General features: G+C 40.2%; 1 protein-coding gene across 2 annotated transcripts in view; it reads right to left on the bottom strand.

Annotated features, from left to right (window-relative positions):
* Positions 1 to 12,507: 12,507 nt before the first annotated feature.
* The window catches only part of SLC17A8 (solute carrier family 17 member 8), a 39,561-nt gene continuing 29,461 nt past the window's right edge, over positions 12,508 to 22,607 (bottom strand). The window contains exons 8-12 of one of the 2 annotated variants that reach the window (XM_019545131.1): positions 20,164 to 20,313; positions 19,033 to 19,165; positions 16,841 to 16,951; positions 14,048 to 14,175; positions 12,508 to 13,450 (exon numbers count right to left, since the gene is read on the bottom strand). In XM_019545131.1, the coding sequence (XP_019400676.1) occupies positions 13,112 to 13,450; positions 14,048 to 14,175; positions 16,841 to 16,951; positions 19,033 to 19,165; positions 20,164 to 20,313 (861 nt within the window). In that variant the 3' untranslated portion in view covers positions 12,508 to 13,111. The remainder of the gene's footprint in view (positions 13,451 to 14,047; positions 14,176 to 16,840; positions 16,952 to 19,032; positions 19,166 to 20,163; positions 20,314 to 22,607) is intronic. The other variant, XM_019545132.1, reaches the window with a different exon arrangement.

The raw sequence follows: 22,607 nt of genomic DNA, 5'->3' as shown, positions 1-22,607 counted from the left end.
TCTAATGAACCTGTGTTGGTTGCCCCTAAGCATAATCTCCCCTGCTGGCCCCTCACGGACATGTGCCAGGATAATTCTCTCAAAAAGCTTACCCAGGATTGAGGTAAGACTAACTGGCCTATAGTTTCTTGGGTCTTCTTTTCTCCCTTTTTTGAAAATGGGAACCACATGGGCCCTTTTCCAGTCCTCTGGCACCACACCAGAGCACCACTGTATAGAATAATCAAAAGCGTGTGTGTGCGCACATGTGTGTACATGTGTGTGTGTAGCACAAGATTTCATGGGCTGAATCTCACTTCATCAGATGTTGTAAAAGGACGTGCATAAAGCAGTGTATAAGAAGGAGCAAGAAATTTGATTACAAAAGGTAGAAGGGAAGAGGAAGAGAGGGAAGGAGGGGAGATGGAGAATGGAGGAGAGGGACAATGCTTGGAGAGGCAAACAAGCAAATAATAAATCCACAGGAATAAAGGATTCATGCTGGTCATTAAAAAAGAAAGGTCACTGCTGTTTCAATCCTAACAAGTTTTGGCCACAGAGCTATCTTGTGGCAGCTAGTTTCACAGACTAATGATACACTGTTTGAAAAATTTTTCTTTTTTTCTTTTTTTTTTTAGTATTTTTTTTTAATTTGCTGCCTTTCTGTTTCAGTGAAAGTCTCCATTTAGCTCTTCAATTATGGGAAAGGATGAACAGAATCACCTCATCTCCCTTCTTCCCTTTTGCATTTTTTGTATATTCTCATTGTGACCCCCACATTTCCTCTCCAGGACTGCAGGTCCCATTCTTTTCAATTTGTCATCACAAGGCAGGCTTTCCATGCTACTAACCATTCTCGTTGTTTATCTTGTGACATCTATTTCTTTTCTATCCTTTTGAGATAGAGAGAATAGAACCAAACACAACGTCAATATGCAGACTGACAGTGATCCATGCTTACATCACCCTTGATCTGGACTATTGCAATGTACTCAGCCTTGACCTAACAGCTGCACAAAAGCTATGCTTGGCTCTACATACAGCTACCTGCTTCCTAGGTAGGGCAGGTCAACCTGAACACCTTAATCCGCACCCCACAATGGCTGCCTATCCAATACCAGATTCATCTCAAGATAAATCTCCCCACTGACTTAAATCCTAGATAACATCAGCATGTGTGGTTGAAGCTAAGCCCCAACAAGTCAGAAATTAAACTGAGGAGCGCATGAATGCTTTTCAGAAATTACATTATGAAAACAGCACCCACCATGAAGGCTATCTGTTCCCAAATCAGGAAGACAGTTAATTGGCTGGGTAACCTTCTAAACTTCTCAAATCTCCATGACACTATACAAATAGAGAGAAAAAATAAACAAACCATACTTGCATGCTTTCATATGGCCAGGAGACTGATCCATGCCACCAAACTGGAGGATTCATGACTTCCAGGGTTTGAATGTTGCAATATTTATGTGTGAAGGAGTTACCATGTAAAAAAGCTCCACTTAGATAAAGATGTATCAGTTCAACAGTTCAGCAGCAGAAACCATATGCTCCATCCTATCTATGCACTAGACTAGTGGCTACCCACTGAATAGTCAAGTTTATGGTGCCAATCCCCTCTTCAAATCCAAGAAATTCAGCCTAGCAACCACATACTAGAACAAAGAAATTGTCAACTTTCAAAGTGAGCCTTGTTTGTACAAGGGAAAGAATTTTCTTAATCTGGCCTGCGACTGTGGAACTCCTTGCAAACTCTGGGGCCCAACAGCTCCTTGGCCATGTTGACAGAAATTCTGCATTTCCAATCCATCTCCAGGGCACAAAAATTGGTTCTGTAATGGCAAAGGAGGCCAATGGAAGCATGCTATGATTTGCTAATGTAAAGCAATTCATTATAAAATTATGCATAAAAACATCAAGATATAAAGGACCCCTACCCAAAGGACCTACAACAGCTAGTTTACAGCAATCACTCCTTAATCTGGGCACAGATTAGCAGACAAGTGGCTCCAACAGACACTGTATTCATAGATTTCATAGACATTAGGGCTGGAAGGGACCTTGGAAGATCATCGAGTCCAGCCCCCCACCCAAAGGGCAGGAAGTCAGCTGGGGTCATAGGATCCCAGCGAGATAAGCATCCAATTTGCTTTTGAAGGTGTTCAATGCAGGTGCTTGAACCACCTCCGATGCCAGGCTGTTCCAGACCTCAGGAGCTTGGACAGTAAAGAAATTCTTCCTTATGTACAGCCTGAAACGATCTTGCAGGAGTTTCTGACCTTTTGACCTTGTCATCCCCCTTGGGGCGCTCTGGTGAACAAACGTTCCCCCAGATCCTGGTGGTCACCCTGATAAACTTGTAGGTGGCCATCAGATCACCCCTGAGCCTGCACTTTTCCAGACTGAAAAGCCCCATAGCGCTCAGCCTGTCATCGTAAGGTCTGTTTTCCTGATCTCTGTATACCTGTATACATGTAATTAAAGTGGTGGAAGTTACTTTATTTTATAAAACTACTGAAAAAGGGGCACCCAGTATCAGTGGTGAGACTGATAAATGTTAAGTGACTTTATCAGATAGGAGGAAGGATGGGGTTTGGTTTTGTTTTGTTTTGTTTGTAGCTACTGTGCTAACCACAGTGATACCTTAGCTAAGGCTCCTGCAAGTGTGTAAGTGAAATGCCTTTGTGTGGCTTAATGGTATGTGTATTTGTCATTTCTATTCAGGTTGTAACCACGTTGGTTTAAGGACATAGGCAGACAAGGTTCTTTGGGTAAATCTGATATCTTTTATTAAACCAACTCAAATAGTTGGAAAAATTCTTCTTTGCAAGCTTGCAGTGTAAATACCCTTAGTCAGGCTGAGGAAAAAAAGTTCTTTTAACCAAACTGATCAGACTCAGTCTCCTCATCTAAGATGCATACTCCAATTTTCAACACTAGTGTTTGGGAAAAGGTGAGTGTGGTATGTAAACAAAAAATATTCTACTCATTTGAAACTGCTCTATTATTAAATTAAGCAACTCTTGTGTATATTCCATGCTGCAGGAGGAATTCGTGTCTCATAAACATGAGAAAGGGGATCCCCCAATGTCTGCATTGAAATAACCCCACAGAGACACTAACCAACACGTGGCTTTGTCTTTCTGAAAGTGTATCTCATGAATGATGTGCAGCCAATAAACACATCCTGCCAAAGAGAAGAGTGATGGAAGCAAAGAAGAATGCATGCAGAAATGTTAATTATATGAAAGTGGAAGGTATTCTGTGTTAAATCAAGAATACTAATTTGAAAACGTAAACCACAGTATTGTGTACTATTTTCTACATGCCAGACTCATTAGACAGAACGCTATAGTTTGAATAATATTTAGCACTTTCATTTTAATCAGAAAGGAAGATAACTCAAAATACAGAATAGTCTGACTAGAGTATAGATGCGTAAGTATTAAATTAAGTATGAACTATGCTGGAACTTATTATTACTAATACTCTGTACTATCTATTCTGTATCCAAAACTATGTTGTTTGAAAAGATGGCAGTCCTTACTCACTTGTGGAAAATGCATCTAATCAGCTTTCCTATAAAGATGATCTAGAAATAAAATTTACAAGTCTCATTAACTACTTCATAAAACCCCAGAACTGGCTTCTACATACAAAAATGTGGTCTGAAAAGAAAGTGGTTTCATAAACCCTGAAATTTGCAAATCAGCACTAGGAAATGAAAAATATTATTGCAAAACCAAACCTTAGTTGCTCAGCTTCCTTAAAGCTGCAAGATTTATATATCTTTTTAGAAGTGTGTCATTAAACTGCTTTAAAAATGGACATAAGTATCAGGACTGTTTATACTTATTTGATCAGCTTAATTATTGACTGATGGTTGCTTAACAGTATCCAGAACTTAGGCCTTTAAAAGTCAACAGATAATAATGGGAAATAAATAAAACCTTTGTCACTCACTGCTACATAAAGTTTTACGTAATTCCCCTAAATAGGAGTTGTGACAGAAACCTTTGACCAGCATGCCAGTAAAATGTGCTGTATTGCAAAGAAGCTGATAACATCTTGTTTGGAATGCTGTCAAATTATTCCAGAAATATAACCATAATTAACCAGATACTTTAAGCCTCTTGGATGTAATATGTGTTTATGCTGTAAATAATAACGTTTTTCAATTGCCAAATCCTGTTGGTGTAGTGACACAGAACTGTTTCTACTTTTCACTGTGAAAGATGGAAGGTGCATGTTTCCATAGCTGAGGTTACCAGTAAGAACACATACCAAAAAAACGCCTGTGTCCAATAGGTGCTGAAATGAAGAAAGACCTCCCTCCTCCCCTGCAACACTTCCAAACAACTGTCTAGTTTAGGTCATTGCTGATCTTAGGTAATTTCAAATGCACAACTGATTTGTAAAGAACTTACACCCCTTTACCTCTCTTCTGACTCATCTACCCACATTTCTATTTCTTATTAAAGTTGCAGAATAACTACATTTGGCAAGATTCATCCTGACCCAGATTTTAGAAAGTGACTAAAGATTTTTGATTTCTTGGCATTAGGATGCCATTCTTGAAACAGCTTAAAGGGCTTTCATATTCAGAGGTTGGAGGGTGGAGTGAATATCAGGTTCCTCTTAGTTGCCTTGACCTAGGGAACCAAAAATCTTTTTTTTTTTTAAATTTTGACCTTCAAGTATACACAATTTAGGCACCTCTTCATCAGTGATGATTCAGGTGCCTTACAAAATAAAATATGTTGGGTGTTTAATGGCTCATCATGAGCCCTGAAAATTACCAATTATGACACAATGTCGTTTTATTAAAAATGTGTATAAAAAGAAAGCAATTTTGTTGACAGAAGCAGAGCCATCCTGGGGGGGGGCGTGAATCGGGGCAACTGGCCTGTCCCCACATTTTGGGGGGCCTTGTGGTCAGTGCCGCATAGGCCCCACCATGTCCGCCACATGCCACTGCTGCTGAGTGCCACCAGCTCTGCCGCCACTGCCAAGCGCTGCCAGCTCCAGCAGTCCACCATTCCCCACCCCCTCAGCCTGCTCCACTGGCTCCAGCCACTTGCCACCCCCTCCCCGCTGGGCCCCACACAGGCTGATATGCCCCAGGTCCTGCACACCCCTGGGGATGGCTCCTGACAGAAGTATCACTGGTTATATGACAATACTGATCAACTGGGTCCTTTAGCTACAATGAAGCTGTTTGGCATTCTAAACTCAAAACAGTTCATTCATTGTCCTTTTCTTCATGTTATTATTCATCAAATTGGAGCTACATTCTATATAAAATTTCAAACCCCAATTCTCATCCCTGTGTATTGAATTGCAGGCATACAAGAATTTTTGTAAAAGTTTAACTGCTAGGCAAAACTTTATATAAACCAAGAAATATTTACTGGGTCTTCAAAACACTCTATAATCCCATCCCTACAAACAGCTCAGGGGAAAATATGATGAGCATTATTAATAACTGGTATATAATTATAGTGGAGCATCAACTCTGCTATAGTTAGAGAAGCCGTCTGTGCTTCAGGGACAGTTCTTCTAAGTGCTCTGAAGCCTGCATCCTTACTTAGATTGAAATGTCTTGATATGTGCTGTGCTTCACAGAACTGTGGAGACAAGTTAGTGATTTAATTTGGGATTCTTTGAGCAAGAAGTTCCAGAACTACAGCCTCCTGAAAAACAGAGTGGCACAAATAATCTAATCAATCAACTATTTTTTGTACAACTTTGGATCTGCTCATCCCCCAACAGATAGTCTCGAAGTTTATCTTGAGCCTCTTGCTCCCTTGGAGAAACAGTATTGAAATGTTATTTGATGATGAGTAGGCGTTTACCATACACTCATGTGCCAAGGTGTTTGAAATATACCTATGTAGCAGTACTAGGTAAAAGGGCTTATTGACTACTTGCTGTCATAATAATTTGATGATTCAAGAAGACATGCTTTGATCATTGGACCTGAGCTGCACCCATGCCCTATAAATTCAGTCCTACCCTTGAAAGAAATCTGTAGACTTATTGGTAGTTTTACAATATGTTGTTTGTTTGATCACTTGCCTGCTTTTTGTTCTTGGAAAATCTATCCTACTGATCTGTAATGATGTTTTTAAAGTAGCTCTAACTATGCTCTGAAAGATGATTGATTAAGCCTGCTGTATGCAGATATCCAAGGATAAGTACTGGATGCGTTGTTAACTTGAAGCCCTTTCCCTGTCCCACAACATGGCAGCTGCATTCAAGTGGCATCCTATTCCCCTGGGGAAAAAGGGTGTGGACACCTACATTTGGTGCCATTTAAAAAAAATGCAAAACAATTGTAAACCCCTGGAACCAGGAATACATAGTTAAGGTATATACCTCACCCTCATGCATGTTGGGGTCTGGAAAAGGAGAGGAATAGCTGGGTGAGCCAAAGGCATAACATTAATAGAGGGTTGACTGGTTCCAGGGAGTGTATTAGCTGGAGTTGGGGGCTGTATATTATAGAGCATGGTGGAGAAGTAAGATAGCAAAGGAGAATGACACATTAACTCTCTCGTGCATTTACATTTATTGTAACCAACAAGCAAGAAAACTGTCAATATTTGGAGATGAAAACCAAGATTATTATTCTCTCCCTACACTATCAAGAACTCCATTCTCCAAAGAGGCCATTTTGAGCCCTACTTAAAAGGAAAATTTATCTGGAATTTCTACTACTTTTACAGCTACAACATATTTCTTTGCATCCAGAGGAACCTTTGGGTGGCAACACTCCTCTCCCTGGGAGAGGTTTAAACCTCTCCATTATTTTTTTCCATCCCAGTGTTTCATATTACCAAATGGAACCAAATGTGGCATGTTTAGAAATGTAACCAGAATGGGACACCAGATTCAAGTTCCCCAGAACTTTGGGAGTTGACAAAATATCTGCTTCAAAGTCACTTAGGTGTTTTAGATCCGAGATCTAGGAACAGATAATTTCTGCCTCTGAGGTGTGGAAGCTGGAATGCATGGACCAATTCTGTCCTCTCTTTTCCACCATAAAAATACCCTGCTTCTTAAAGGGAAAAAAATTATACGCTCAAAGTTATAGTTTTAAAGAAAGCTGGAAAAATACCAAATAAAGGATTTATTTGCCAATGTTTTTGTGACAATTTTTCTTTAAAATGGTAAATAACTTTACAGAATCTCTGTAACCATCTGACAATACAATTAGGGTAAAATGAACACACAGATGTAGAACACAGTGTATGTTTAGCGATACACTGTGCACACCCCTAAATTAATTTTACCTTGCTAATTTCAATTTAATTACACTACCTTAATGAAACCATATGATATTACTCTGGGCTACGCATTTAACAGCTGGCTGCTCTTGTTATTTTTTGACCAATATTCTATATATCCTGTTACAAAAGGCAGTTTCTTCTGTGGGTAATGTTCCTAATACCACAAGGTTTTCACTGTTCCCAATCTGTGGTGTTCCTACTTGTGTGAATGACAAATTATTTAATTCCCTACCTCATTATGTTTTTAATCATACAGAGAAGAGATATTTCAATGCATTACACTTCTGCCAAATAATATCTAGGAAAGACTGGGTGCACAGGAAAAATAACAGCTGCAACTTAGCAAAAGAATGATAAAGGAATGTTAAAAAGGTACAGGTAGGACCATCTAACACTCTCCCCTTTTCCCAACCACCTTCCTAAATCTTTAACTTGTGCATAAGAAAGTAGGCATAATTATCCATCCTACCACTCCTCATAGCTTCATCGTTTTAAAGGGCTGGAAGGGACCTTACAGGTCATCAGGTTTTCATTATAGTGAAATGGTATAGTTAAATTTAAGGCTTGCTTTCCATTATTAGCTGAAGTTTAGTTCCCATTTCCTCCTCTAAAAAATCTTCAGTAACCAAAAATAAATAAATAAATAAAATCAAGCAGATGACAGGACATTATAGACAACCTATTCAGAGAGATCTGAGCTTTCACAGGCTACAAACTACTTTGTTAGATACTATAAATTATTTCAGGTTCAAATTCTGCATGTGGCAGGTCATTTTAAGATTAAATGAATATTTTCATGTTATTCTTTAAGAATTTTTTTAGTTTAAGAATTTTTTAGTTCAAGGTTTTACGAGACGCTCCCCCTCCCCCCACACAGAGAGGCCTCATGCATGGGACAAGTTCTGACAGGTGGAAAGAAATTTGAGAAGATGTCCCAGGAACCCGGAGCAGGTCATCTGGCTCCTTCTCTGCCAAGTGACTGTTGGAGACCTAAACTTGAAATTTTAAAAATATTTCTCTTGTCCTATCTGATACAGGAAATGCCAACCAGTTTCAACATACAAAACACTTAAAAAGCAGGTCTATAAAACAGACTTCTTTTTTAAACCTTGGTGGAAAAGTCACAGTGCAACAAATAGAACAAACACCAGAAAAACCCTCATTCCCTACCTACATATGATTTAGCTTCAGATAATTTACGTGGTACTACCAGTAGTATTATAAAGAGAAATGGTCAGTTTCTTCCTGTGAACACCTGAGAGAAAGTACTTTCTCTCCAGGGAAATGAGATCTCCAGATGCAGTATAGGAGAATCCCCTGTAGGCATTTCTTGGTATTAAAAAGAAAATGAGGTTCTGGAAATAAATATCTACCCCACTTTAGAAGTTTTCTTGTCTTTGCTTAGTTCTACCCAGGTGCTAATCTAATTACAGAAATCATGTGCCGGCCTCAGCACCTGAAAGTGCCATTATTTGGCACTGTTATTAAATTATTTTAAACATGGGACGTGCTTGGTACTGAAATCCAAACATACTAGTAACTAGTTATGAACTTAGTTATTAGAATGCAGTGACAAAGACTAAAGATGGCCCACCTTCTCCTATTGATAACTGCATTACAAAGTTCACCCAAAACAATGATCTTAGTGTCAAAAATATGAGAGTAAATACATTACTTCCAGGACAAATTGCATATGATAATTATAAATGCAAAGTTTACCAGACTAGGCAATAAAGCTTCATTTTTATATTTTGTCTCAGATGGCTGTTATTAAATGCTTGCTGTACTGAAGAAAACAAAAGCCAGTCAATAATTTACGAGTAAATGAATTTTACAACATAGTAAATAAAGAACAAATCATGTTAACACTGCATCAAAGTTACAGTAAAATTTGTGTTCAGGTGCCATTCAGTGTCAGGGCTGGATGTTATAAAAATGGCTGTATAGACTCATTGTTTTCCCAAATCTGATTTAACAATGGCATTTCTAGGTCATAAACAACCTAGTTAATTTGGGTTATTCACAGGAAGTGGCTGAGAATTTTTTTTCTTAAGAGTAATTTTGTTCCAATCCAAATATCTACAGCCAAAGTGACAGCATCAGGCTGGATAGGGAGAAATGACAGTTTCCTGGGTAAGATTCCAGACGGTGCTGGGAGAACAATGGGATGACGGGCAAGTCAGATCCATGCTTCTCAACTACGGAAGTCAAGTGGAGAATTACTCCCCAAAACCATGTTAATGCCCCAAATTCTGGCTTTAGAAACTATTAGCAGAATCACTCTTGAAATTGGCTTTCTTTTAATTATTGCCTTGTCTTGAATTTTGTGGCATGACTAATGAAAAAGGTTGTGCCATAACAACTCCTACACCAACTGGAGTCCTCACAGCTGACTGATCCCAGTAACTTCTATGTTAGATTTGGGTGTGCAGTAGTATGCATACAATAAAAACTGCAATGTTTATGTTGATTACTATGGTATATAAATGGAAAAAACTTCCAAAGAAGAAAACAGCTTTCAGCATCTGTGGATGTTTCTGTATTGGGCTATACTAAACCATCCCAAATCATCACATGGAAAGGTCCTATCCTGACTGCTGGCCTTGAGAACATGGACACATGACTTCTGTCTATGAAGTCCAATATTCTGCTTTGGAAACTGGTTAAAATTTTCAGCCATAAAAAGTCTCAATTGCATATAGTGGCCAACCTATTACTTCTCGTATTCACTTGTTTAAAGTGACAAAATAGGGTCTCAAGTCCCACTGAAGTCACTCTCAAAGAATCCTCAACTGAATCAGTGCAATCTGGCTGGATTAACAAAATTACATTGCAGAGCTCCTAGCCAAATAAGTTATACTGTAAGACAAGTCAAAGTTGCTCATGAACTCAATTATGTTCAATCTATAAAATCAAATAATAATTATGAATCATAGTTGGACTGCTGAGAAGTTCAAATCTGTTATTTCTCAGCCAAATTACATTAAGATAGACACATATATTAAACAGTTTTGGAATATTACTGTTCCATATAAAAAATAGTTGCAGTTGCCACAGATTATGTGATTGGACATGGGAAGGGAAGCTGTCTAAGTAGGGAGGAATAAAAAGAGAGGTGATGCTCTAATAGAGAAGCTGACAACCTTTTAGAGCAGCAGGCTACTGCTTGCAACCAAGCCATTGCTGTGGCCCGCAGCTCCCCTCCACAATGCTCAGGCTACCTGCTTCTGCCTTCACTTGTGCCGTGTGCCACACACCTCTGACTACGATGCCCAACAGCAGTGAGGGGGGTAAATTTGGCAGTGGCAGTGAGCAGCATGTGCCATACAAGCAGAAGGGTGACATCAGCAGCTTGGCATAGGGTAGAGAGAGAGGACACATCTGGCCAAACTGTGTGTCACTAGTGCTCTATCACTGCTGGCCATCTCCAAGCACTTTGCAGGCCAGATATGGCCCATAAACCATAAGTTGCCAACCCCTGATTCAATAAGATGTGGTGGGCACAGAGTTTGAAAATACTTGGTCTAACTGTAATCTATAATGCAACCACAATATTTAATTTAATACACCATGACCCTAAATTCTGAAATGTTGACGATGCACAGAGGGAAAAAAAGAGTATTTTTTATAGTTCTAAATTTAGTCAAGGAATTAGACAACTTAACATCTTAAAATTCACCTGAAAGGACTTGAAAAAGAATAAAAATGTGTGAGGGTTTTTCTGTTGTACTCGAACAAATTACTTGTAGCTTTCTACAAGTGCAGATTATAGCAGCTTTGAGAAGAGTCAGCTTAAGTATTGGCATTAATAGATAAATCTCTATTGAAGTGAAAATGGAGGTAGATTACTGACAATACCAGAGGATTTGTCCCATCAGCCTTCATCTGTTTGGTTAGATATGCATGACCTAGATTAGATTTTGCTGGTTATGAAAACTACAGAAAAAGACTTTGGCTGACCTCTTTGATCCAGATTCTATTCCACCTATTGGTCATGTAAGTGGATTTAGACACTTAAATGTGATTGTAGTCCATCCTGTTGAAGTCCTGATGAGCCACTAATGCATCTACTTTTACAATGCACTGTCATCTTATCCTTAATAATGAGTCACAGAAAAACAACATGGAAAAGAAGGACCCGGTTGCCTTTTGTATAAAGTTTTTTTCAGGGATTTGTTCCTAATAGATCAAATAGAACCTTTATGTCCTAGAGGCCCCCTATGCCTCTACTGTTATATATGGCAGGAGGAGAAGTCATCCATGGATTATATGGTTGCATATGAATGGACCTACAGTACACAATTTCACTACAACAACATAACAAGTCAGTGTTCAGAATTACTGTAAATTTCTACTCTAATCATATACATTACATTGGCTTTACAAAACACAACAGAACACTGCATAACAACGCTGAATCATCACATAAAACATCACAAGACTAGATGGGATAGTTTTGTTTGATTTTACTAAGACATTAATCCTAAACAAATGAAACCATATTTTACTGAAATTCTTTTCTCAGGAAACAATATTATTGCCACAATGAGCCTTTGAGTGCAGCTAATGATTTTAAATGATATAGCATGCTCCATTGTAACCTGGTAGAGTCCAACAATGGTAGAAAACGTCTAAAACCATTTTATAATATCAAACGTACTGATGTCAGAAAGATATTGTTAGAATATCTGATAATGGGGCATTTCTTTAAATAGAAACCCCTTTACACCTAATATGTACTGTACCTCATGCACAGTAATGGAGAGACAACAGCAGTACATAGAAGAGGGTTAGACCCAGAACTGCAGACTTCACTAATGTAAGTCATTTCATCCATGTAACAAAGTGCAGTTAGGGGGAGATCTGTAAGTCTATCCAAATTTAATCCTAGAAAAATATATTTAAAGCACTTTACAATAATGTACTGAGTGAAAAGCTTATCCTGACAGGACTACAACTTCCTTTCATAAGTGGAAATAATATTACATCACTAATGATGAATGCAAAGATGATTTTTGTTTCAAAAGTATTTTCTTCATGTCAACACAAAATCTGTGGAGGGAAAAATCTCAATAGTACCTATTGTATTGCCTTATCCAAACTGAGTACCTCCTACATAAAAGAAAAGGCAGTCAGTCTCCTTGAACAAAGCACTGCTGAAATAACAGCTTCAGTGACTTTGGTTACATATTCCTCTTTCCACTGTTGAATGACTATATGTAACAACATTTTAAAAATGTCATCAGTTTGCTTTTCCTTCAGCTTTGATTGCTCAGCAGGAACCTAAAGTTTGACCATGTATTAATTGATTCAGCCACATCACTGCTTAATACAGCATCAAGATCCCTAAAGAGTCATGGTACAGAATCCATTTATGAGAATGTTCTTCAAGGATGTCCATGGCCAGACTTCAGGTCAATGAGTTTCCTTGTGGTCACACATGATAGCAGCAAGAACTGTATTCAGTCACCATGAACCCCCAAATCTACCGTAGCTTTGTCCTTTTTCATATTCAAATTATATGAATTTGAATTGCCTACTTCCACAACAAGACACCTGCACCAGTGTAGAACACAGCTGAAGCTAATAGGGTCTGCATTAACAGGGGTTCCTCCAGTACAGGTCTGGTTGCAAGAGCCAGAACAACATTTGCCAGATCTCCCTTTTATTAGCCATTTACTATACAACAAGGAGAAAATTACTACATATTACACCTAGCCATTTGGCAAGATTTTCCATGAATGAATAAGAAAATAAATACGGATACTGCCTGGTTTGGGGGTGGTTGCACAGGAGGGGGTGGGGCACTTGCCACACAAACCATATATTTTCAGGTATTATGACAGATCTTGAAAATTTCCATTTTCATAATGATAGGAAGTCTGTTCTTCTATGTCCTGTGTTACCTGCTTCTGCTTTCCCCATTCCTTTCTTGCTATCTCACTGTTTTGACTAGTAGCACCATATGTTTTCTTCTGATTAACAAAAGTATCACTGTTCAATTCCGTTTCTTCAGCCAATTCATCTTGATCGATGATGCCACATTTATCTTCACTGAGGTTTTCAGGGTCAGCCCATTCTTGCTTTTCTCCAGAAGCAAAAATAGCATAAAAAATCACTCCACTATAGTGCACAAGGGCCGCTATGATGAAGACATTTTGCCATTCTTCACGAGTCTGAAAGAATTATATAAAGTTTGCAGTGAAAAATATATTCATGACTGGATATGAGTTAAACACCTATTTGTGATTACTGTCTGATTTCTCATTTTGTAGACAAAATATTTTAAGAAAATAATTGTAAAGGATATTTATTTTTCCTCCATTATGACTAATAAAATATCAGATGGCATTTTTCTCCTCCCAGTTGGATTTCTCTGCAGAATATAGAGCTCTCCTGGAGTTAGAAGGTTACAGCCTCTACCTTAGGTATTCCTGTGAGGTGGCAAAACCCACCTTAGACCAGTAATGACTTTGAAAACACTTTACATTATGCTGCAGAGAATTTCCCAAATAGATCTCACTTTTAACATGGGATATTATCCAAATGGCTCCCAGGCTTTCAGCAAGGGGCATAATATAGCCCTAACCCTGCTCTTACGGAATTTTAGTGACAAATGTTCACACAGTGATACCAATTAAGGATTTGCCCCCTACCTTTTACCTGAAGATCAAGAAAAGACAGGGAAAGAATTAGATTTTCATAAATCTCTGAAATGGTTGTATTCTTATATGCCATTCAGTCCTTTCTAGAAATGTGTAAGGATGTTTTACCTTGTGTTTAGTCATCGCACCAACAATGAGTGGACACACCATTCCTGACAGTGTCCCCACTCCATTGGAGATCCCCATGAGAATGCTGGCATATCGGGGAGCAATATCTAAATGGTTGACATTAAATCCTGTACAAACAAGAGCAACAATGAACAACCTGATTTCACAATACGGAGCTAATGTGTTTTTTCCATGTGTGAAGTGGTTAGAGAAAGAATGGGGGAAAGGGAAAACTGTTCCTTTGCTGTTATTAGCAAAGTAAGCTGAGCTTCATTCCTTTATCCCATTTCCCTCTTCTTTAAACCTTTGCACCTATACCTTTGGGGAATCATACCAAAGAAGAAACATAGTATGGCTTAATTTGCCTACTTGATCAATTCAAGCATCAGTGCTTCTGGTCTCCTCTCCTAGGAAATGTGCACTCTAAACTGATTTTGTACTTAACGAATTAATACTGCATAATTTTGATTTTCTTCTATCCCTTAATGTAGGGACCATTTTTTCAGAAATCTCTCTCTCACATGGTCTAGTGACAATTTACCAAAATAACAGGCACCAGAATATAAATAAGTAGCAAGATTGATTATACTTGCTGTAGATTTCTACCAGATAAATATATTAGAATGTGGCAGAAATTAAAACAGTAATTAAAGTGGTTATCAACTATAGTAATACCGCATATTAAAATGGCCATACATACGGGCTACACATTTCTCTGCAGAATATACATATGTGCTACAGAAAACTACAAGAAGCTGTGTAAATTCCAAGCAATTTTTTCTCACAATCTAAGGATATTGTGACCTTGAATGGTTGAATAATAACCAAAATAAAACCTCATCTCAAGAAAACTCATTGTGGCCCCCAGCATGTCACACCTAAGATATGATTAACCACTTAATCACAGTTTAAGCAGTTACCAATTCATTATTAATGTAATGAATGCAGTCTTACAAGGAGGAATAAGCCACACAGTTATTACACAGAATATGTCTAATAACTTTACGTCTGGCTCCTACTACGCCATTATTTGAACGTGTGCCCAGGCTGAGAGCGTATCAGTCTTCAGAGTGCATGGGAGCCCTTGACACCATTCACTCCTAAGGCTGAGAGTGCCAATCAGCTGATTGCTGCTCCCAGCCTTGGGGCCCGTTGGTGTCAAAGGCTCTGATGTGCCCCTGAGGCTGGGAGCCACAATCAGCTGCCTCTCCCAGCTTCAGGGGCCTGTCAGAGCCCTTAACTCCAATATGCCCCTCAGCTGGAAGCAACAGCAGATCAGGGCTCTGGGACACAGCTCGAGTCAAAGGCTCCACTGTGCCCCTGAAGCTAGTAGCCTCATCAGCTGACCAGGGCTCCCAGCCACAGGAGCTTGCTACTTGCTGGTGTAGGGGGAGGCCAGGATCAGGACACCAGGCTCCTCCTAAACCAGGAATATGGTGTGATGGGATCTCATTCTTAATCCCATAATCATGCCTCCTGCTAAGCATGTGTGGCATGGCAAGAAATGAAATTGTGGGGATCACGCATCAGATCCCATTGCACCTTTAACTGCACATCTGCTAGGGGCCTTTTGGGGAAGTATCTGGAAATCCTATGCTCCAGACCTTCTGCTAGTGGTACCAAGACATTTTTTCCCTGTGGATGCATTATTGGCTCCTGTACTGAAGGAATGAGAACCGGGGCCATTTGCGGGGTGGGGGTGGAATTGCTTTCTTCTGAAGCATTGAACTAGAAGAGGCAATAGCTAGCGGGGGGAGTGTAGTTTGGGTGCAGTGGTGTTCCTGCTAGTGCTTAAAATGTTTCAGGGGCTGTCTGGAGGTGCTTGCTCAAACATTTAGGGTCAAACTGATCACCAGATTTAGGCTTGGGAAGGAATTTCCCCTCCCCTCTCCCCTCATGTCATGCTGACAAGAACCACTGGTTTGTGTTTGGCTTTGGGGCTTTGTTTATTCCCCTCCCCCCGCCCCAGTTCATTGTAGTCTATAGGGCACAATCCTCTTCTTGGATCATCTGAGCATATTTTATCCTAATATTCTGCTACTGCAGTGCCAGGGCATTGGTAGTGCCTTTGACTCCTGTTCTTTACTTGTGTCATATTGTAGGGATTTTTTTTTTTTTATTCGAGTGCTTTGTGACTCTGGTGCATGAGAAATTTCAGAGTGCACAGTCCTTTGGATCTTTTTGGAAAAATGATCCAATGGAATCCAATCCTAGGTTCTCATAGGAACCCTCCAAGGTGATTAACAGGAATCTCTGCTTACCAGAGGTCAACATTTTAATAGCAATGGTGTCCAAACAGCTGCAGAGCTCAGTTGGTTACTAGATGTGCCCATGAAGTTAGGGCAAGGAGAAAACTGACAGCTAGGAACAGGCAGCTGAGAGGAATTCATCGACTCTCTGCAAGTATCAGAGTTATGGAAGCTCTGAATGATGGGTTAAAAGTAGAAACAGAACCAAAGAAGATCAACTGGGAATTATACAAATCATCTTAACCACACATTGAAACTTCTAGTTTTGTATCTGAATATTCCATTAGTTATCTCTGTATTCTGTTAGAGTTAATACAATAAATGATAGCAAATTATTATTCTTAGATAAATGCACATTGTAATATGAAGAGTATGACAATATTGTAAACTAAGGGTGAAAGATTCAGATCCTCACAAACTCTGCCTCTTGTACAATTTATTATACAGCAACTACAATTATCAGTATGTTGTGGCAGGAAATAGGAACTCCCCACAAGCAGCCATAACTGCCGCATTAGGAACCAATCCAATGAGAAAAAATTACCTGAAATAGCAAAGCCGCTAAATCCTACTGCCAGCACCAAAAAGGTGATAGCCACACCTTTTGTATGAGAGAAACCAACTACCAAAAGCAAAGTTGCTTCCATGCCAAAACCTGCAAATGAAACACAGAAATAAATTTACGTCTATAAAATATATTGATTAAAGAGACAAGAAAGCTTAATGAGCTAAAAGAGTGAATTGCCTCCATGCATAGCTACCACTAAATCCAGTTCCCATTTGTTGTGGGTTTGCAATAACATTTTAATATTCAGGGTTTTTGTAGGTGGGTTTTTTTAATTCCTCGTGTTTTCCCTACTGTCATATGAAAGACACAAACAACCAATAAGGGAAACTAGCCCCTGGATTATACAAAGGGAACTGCAAAAGTAACTATGTTCAAAGAGCTGTCAAATGTGAAATTAAAAAAAAGGGGGGAGAAAACCTCACTCCTCTAATGCCTCTCAGTGATACTGTTCTAAAATGTTCTTCATAACAGCAGCAAATGAATATTTTTCAGACAGAAGAGTGACACTAATATTAATAAATCATCAAGTATCACAAGAAACTTCCCCTTTCCTATCCTTAGTATAGTATTTAAATTACTTTATTCTTTTCTATTTAGTGCCCCATCTCTCTGAAATCCATTGACGGCTTATACATCTCTCAGTGACGCAAGTTTCTAATTGTTATAAAGTAATTTGGGGCAGCTCCTGGAGCTCTTAACCCCAGGACTGTCCACACTGGGGTGGGCAAAATGCAGCCTGCAGGCCAAATGTAGTCCACCAGGCTGTTCTACCTGGCCCGCAGGGCCCGTAAAAATTTAGAAAATTAATATCTATATGCCCTTGGTTGCCTGTCATGCAGCCCTCAATGGCTTGCCAAAACTCAGTAAGTGGCCCTCTGCCTGAAATAATTGTCCACCCCTGGTCCACACACTAACACCTTAAAGTGGTTTTAATCACTCGTTATGTCGCTCAAAGTTTCACCAAGCCAGGGCAGGTTTCTCCCCGATTCACACTACCCAGCTCCAGTTTCATTAAGGTTTGGTCACTTCCCACAGAGATGCTGCCCAAGTTGAAGTCCTCCAGTATCCCAGGATCTCTTGCATCGATAGAGCAGGGAGAGAAGTCTGTGCTGGCTCACCAGCCCTGTAATGGCAACTCACAGCTCCAGCTCCTAGCCATGCCCCTGCTCACCAGGCCTCTAGTAGCCAGTCACAGCTGTGCAGGTGGGGGCCAGTCTGATGAGGTTTCTAGACTAAGAGTGTGATTGTTCCAACCTCCAGGCTACACCAAACGACATTTGTGTGGTTCATAGCATAAGGTGCAACAAGGCCCGGTGCCAACCTGCTTGAAGGAACTTCCAGAAACTAACATCTACCTTTGTTAAGAATTAGTGTTTTTCAACTTGTGACATAACAATTCTTCATCTGCCTCAAGTATTGGTGGAACAGAAGCAGCTTCCAATGATCAGTTATTTTAAGAGTGCTCCCTAAAGATGTAAGGGCAAATTCAGACCTCCCCGAGACAAACAAATCTTCATTTCCATCATCCACATTGTACTTTGCATATTAGGATAGAAACAGAAGAACTCCCAGACCAAAACACTTTCAAAGCCCATGACATCAATTTTTTTCAGCTCTCACTAGAAAAACTAAACACCCCTAAACATGTACTTTTAGTGAAAAAATATTTATTTTACTGTTCTTGTGTATTGTTCTTATCTTCAGGTGTTCAGTTGACTGGAAATAAATTAGCTAACAACGCATAATTTTTACAAGTTAAAAATAATTATGAAAAAGCTGGAATAAAATACTGCAGCTTTTCTGTTGGGTTTTTTTTTTCCTGTGAATATTCAACTGAGAAATTCTGCATTGCTTTCAGGTGCCAGATACTTTCGTTGAAAATGTAGACACTCCAGAGGAACCTTTATGAAAAACTATATCTAAAGGGGAAAAGATTTTCTAGAGACCATAGTTGATAGTCTTACATAACTGCAAGTTTCCAGTAAGGACTGACCACATGACTAAAGACTTCCAGAAGAAGAAGATGTAACAGCACTGCTTCTATAAAGACTGGATTCGGAAGGAATACAATTAAGTTGTCTCTTATTACAGTTAAATGTGAACGAAGATGTGATCTTCACCTAGATTTCAGTGTATTAATATGACATATCTACAGAATTCAACAGTACCTCCACAATTCATGACTTTTCTTACAGTGGTAGTGGTTAAAATCTTCCTACTTCGTAACAAGTCAGCTAGCTGCCCTCCAATGGGTACAATGATTGTCATGACCATATGAGGAACTGCAGACAAAAGGCCAACCTGAAATTAGACAAACAGCTGTGTGTAAGCTAATGTCTTCCCTCATTTTCTTTATCGTTTGTTCAGCAATATATTCTCCTTGTAGAACGTATTTTTGAAATATGAATATTAAGATGGGAGATTTTTAACTATCTGTCTTTTAGGAGTTGCCATTCTGGGGGCTGGTGAAACCACCACTACACTTCCCTCCCCCAAATCTACCCCTGGGTGGGTGCATTGTTGGTCTGGAATGACAGGCAAAATTAGAATAAACAAAGCGACTTATTCTTTACAGCTCCTGTGCCAAGGACGGCACCAGCATATACCCATAATGTTGTGGCTACCATTGCTGAATTGGCAACAGGAATGAACCAATCGTAAAGAAAGCAGTGCTCATTTTGGCCTCAAATAAGTTGATTCTTTTTCAGGATTATGCTTGTTTTCAAAATTTATTTTTTTTTAATATAAACTGTGGCTTTAGAAACTAGTTGGATTAAAGTTCTTCTGGAACGGTTACTTTTCAGTCACTTTTCAGTCCTCCTCCAAATTCTGACCTTGTGCAGTCAGTCCTATGAGTTTTTGCATAAATCATCCATCAACCTAGAATTTAATCTGGGGGTTTCTAATACCTGCTGTGCAATTAGAAAAAGGAGAATTTGAATGAAAATTATTTTATGAGTATACAACAAAGCTGCTACTAATAATTACATGTGTGCTGATGTTCATTTTATGTATGTGTTTTCAATAAGGTGATTCTATTTTTTTCTTTTTTTTTTTTTACTGACAGGCTCTTTCTTAAATAAGTTGGTCTTTTTTAGTTCTTTGTTTCTGTTTATAATTTTATGTTAATCAAGTCACATTTGCTATCAGAAATTATATTTAAGATTCAAGAATACTAGAAGAGCCCAATCCTGCCCACTGACGTGAAGTATCATCTACCCTTGTTTCAATAGGAGCTGGGGACTCAGCACCGAATGGGATCAATCCCAAACCACAAGAGGTTCAAGTCCCATATTTACCTTACTTATTGCAAATCCAAAGACCTCTTCAAAGTAAGCAGGCTGACTTATAAGCAGCAAATAGAAAGTCCAGCTTCTACAAAAGTTTGCCACAATGATTGCATAAACTGGCATTGAAGTGAAAAACTTTTTCCAGGGAGTACTAAATCTCTAAAAAAAAAAAGAAAGAAAGAAAGAAAGAAAGAAAGAAAAAGACAAAATTAAAGACTTTTTTTGTATAGGTAAAAACAAGCACTGTACCAGAGAGCTTGATTTTCTTTTAATTTTATCCCAGTGCAAAGTCCATTAATGTCAGTGGAGTTCCTACTGGCTTGCTTTGGTGGAAGCAAGTAGAAACAGCTACTGGATTTGCATTCGAGAGAAGGTTTTTCAGCTATTCAACATACAACTATTGTTCTGTATGTTACAGTTCTAACAGCAATATATTTTTGGTGCTCTGGGACCTCAAAAATAGTATGATAAAGTAACTTGAGGGAAAATTAATATATTCCACACTTTCTGGTAGGATTCAATCTGATGACTTCCATACTGACCATAGTTTGAAAAAGTGTGTTCAACTAGCTCTGGGCAGTCAGGCATGAGGTAACTAAGGGTGTCTGTACACCTCTGGGGTGAGGACAGGCGGAGGCTCTCAAATGCTCCCACCAGCATTTTGAAGCACAGGGACACTGAATACACAAGATGCTGAAACTGCTGAAGCATGCCACCAGTCTGCTCCGACGTGTGCTAATTAGTATGCATCCAACCAGGCATCAGGTACATGTGTAAGTGCCCTAAGTGACTGAAGGGTGCCAAGTTAGTTTAAACTGTGATGTGAATAAAAGAAGTCCTGGGTAGAAGATAAAAATTTACTCAGATGTGGTTCCTATTTATGCTTCAATAATCTATACTGCAGGAAACAAAATTACTTCAAAACTCAGCCAAAAGGAAAACTACTATAATCCAGAAATATCTTTTTCTTCTTTTTAAAATGGCATCTATCTTATGTACCTGTTCAGTCTTCTTGCTAAAGTCTGGTGTGTGACTTCCACATGATTGTATATAGGCTTGGACCATTAGTATTAAGCCTTGCATCTTAAGGGAGAAATTGTGGTATTTGACATCCTGTGTAACTGAAAGGGTGCATATCCAAAGGTGACTAACATTATCCAGTCACTATGGCCAAATGCAGACATTACACTTTGTCTGGTTTAGGTGGTCAGAAACTGATCTAAAACTGTAACAGAACACAAGTTCAGCACCCACAGACCAGTTTAAAAATGACCTGGATGGAAGTAGTATCAGATGTAACTGGTTTAGATTAGACTGGTCTATCAAACTTCTGTCCCAGATCCCCTCCTGACTCAAGTTAGGTTGCAGTCCCCCAGCATCCCAGCAGCCCTTTTGGTTTCCCCACTAACTTCCCCTCACAGGACTGGACCCATCCCTACACTGTCACAAAGCTGGGGTAGCAAAGCCTTTGCTCCCTAGGCTGCATCCTTCCTGTACCTGTCACCTGGGCTGGGTGGGGCAGGGGGCCCCACAAACCTTGCCCCCCCAGCAGCCAGTATAGCTGGGGGGGCATGTGGTAGGGGCTTCCTCCCTCCTCTGCTGCCTGACCAGCACAGCTTCTCTCCACAGCCCTGCCCCGCTGCCAGCTGTCACCAGGGGGATGACTCAAAGCTGCACAGCTGTCTGCTGCACCAGGAACCGGGGATGGGGGGAATGGAGTCCCCCACCATGTGAACCCCTCCAGCTTCCTGGCTCAGGTCTGGAGAGGGTCAGGCCAAGTCCACACAGCAGGGGGTCCACTCCCTTCTCACCCCTCGTTCCCAGTGCAGCAGAAAGCTGCATGGCTCCTGTCAGGCCAGGAACTAGGGGTCAGAGGGAGGGAGGGAATGGATCTCCCCACACCCCACTCCAGACTTGAGTGAGCAAGGTGGGAGAGCCCATGTGGCAGGTTCTCTGTTCCCCCATCCCACCCCCAGTTTCCAGTGCAGCAGACAGCCATGCAGCTTTGATCCATGGCTCCTGCCTGCTGCTGTCAGGTGGTTGAGTGGATGCAGGGGGTGAGGCAGGGGAACAGAGCCCCCACACTTTGGAGACCCTGCCTGGGCCCCCCAGACCTGAGCCAGTAGGCTGGGGCTCATGTGGTGGGGTACTCCATTCCCCAACTCCTCTCCCCCTGCTCACCCACCTGAGAGCTGCATCCAGGAGCTGCAGCTCAGAGCCACACAGCTGTCCATTGCTCCAGGAACTAGCAGTGGCAGGGTAGGAGCAGAGCCCCTGCCATACAGACTTGGCCTGGCATGCCCATACCCAAGTCAGCAAGTTGGAGGCCCTCATTCCCCCACCCCCAGTTCTTGGCACAGGACTGTCATGTGGCTCCAAGCCATGGCTCCTGCCTGAAGATGTCAGGCAGGTGGGAGAAGACATGGGGAATGGAACCCCTCACTGTGCAGCCC

The sequence above is a fragment of the Crocodylus porosus genome, unplaced genomic scaffold (genome assembly GCF_001723895.1).
Source record: "Crocodylus porosus isolate Cpor-Errol unplaced genomic scaffold, CroPor_comp1, whole genome shotgun sequence".
NCBI lineage: Eukaryota > Metazoa > Chordata > Crocodylia > Crocodylidae > Crocodylus > Crocodylus porosus.
Note: the sequence above shows the minus strand (reverse complement) of the source record. Positions and strands in the feature narration are given on the sequence as shown.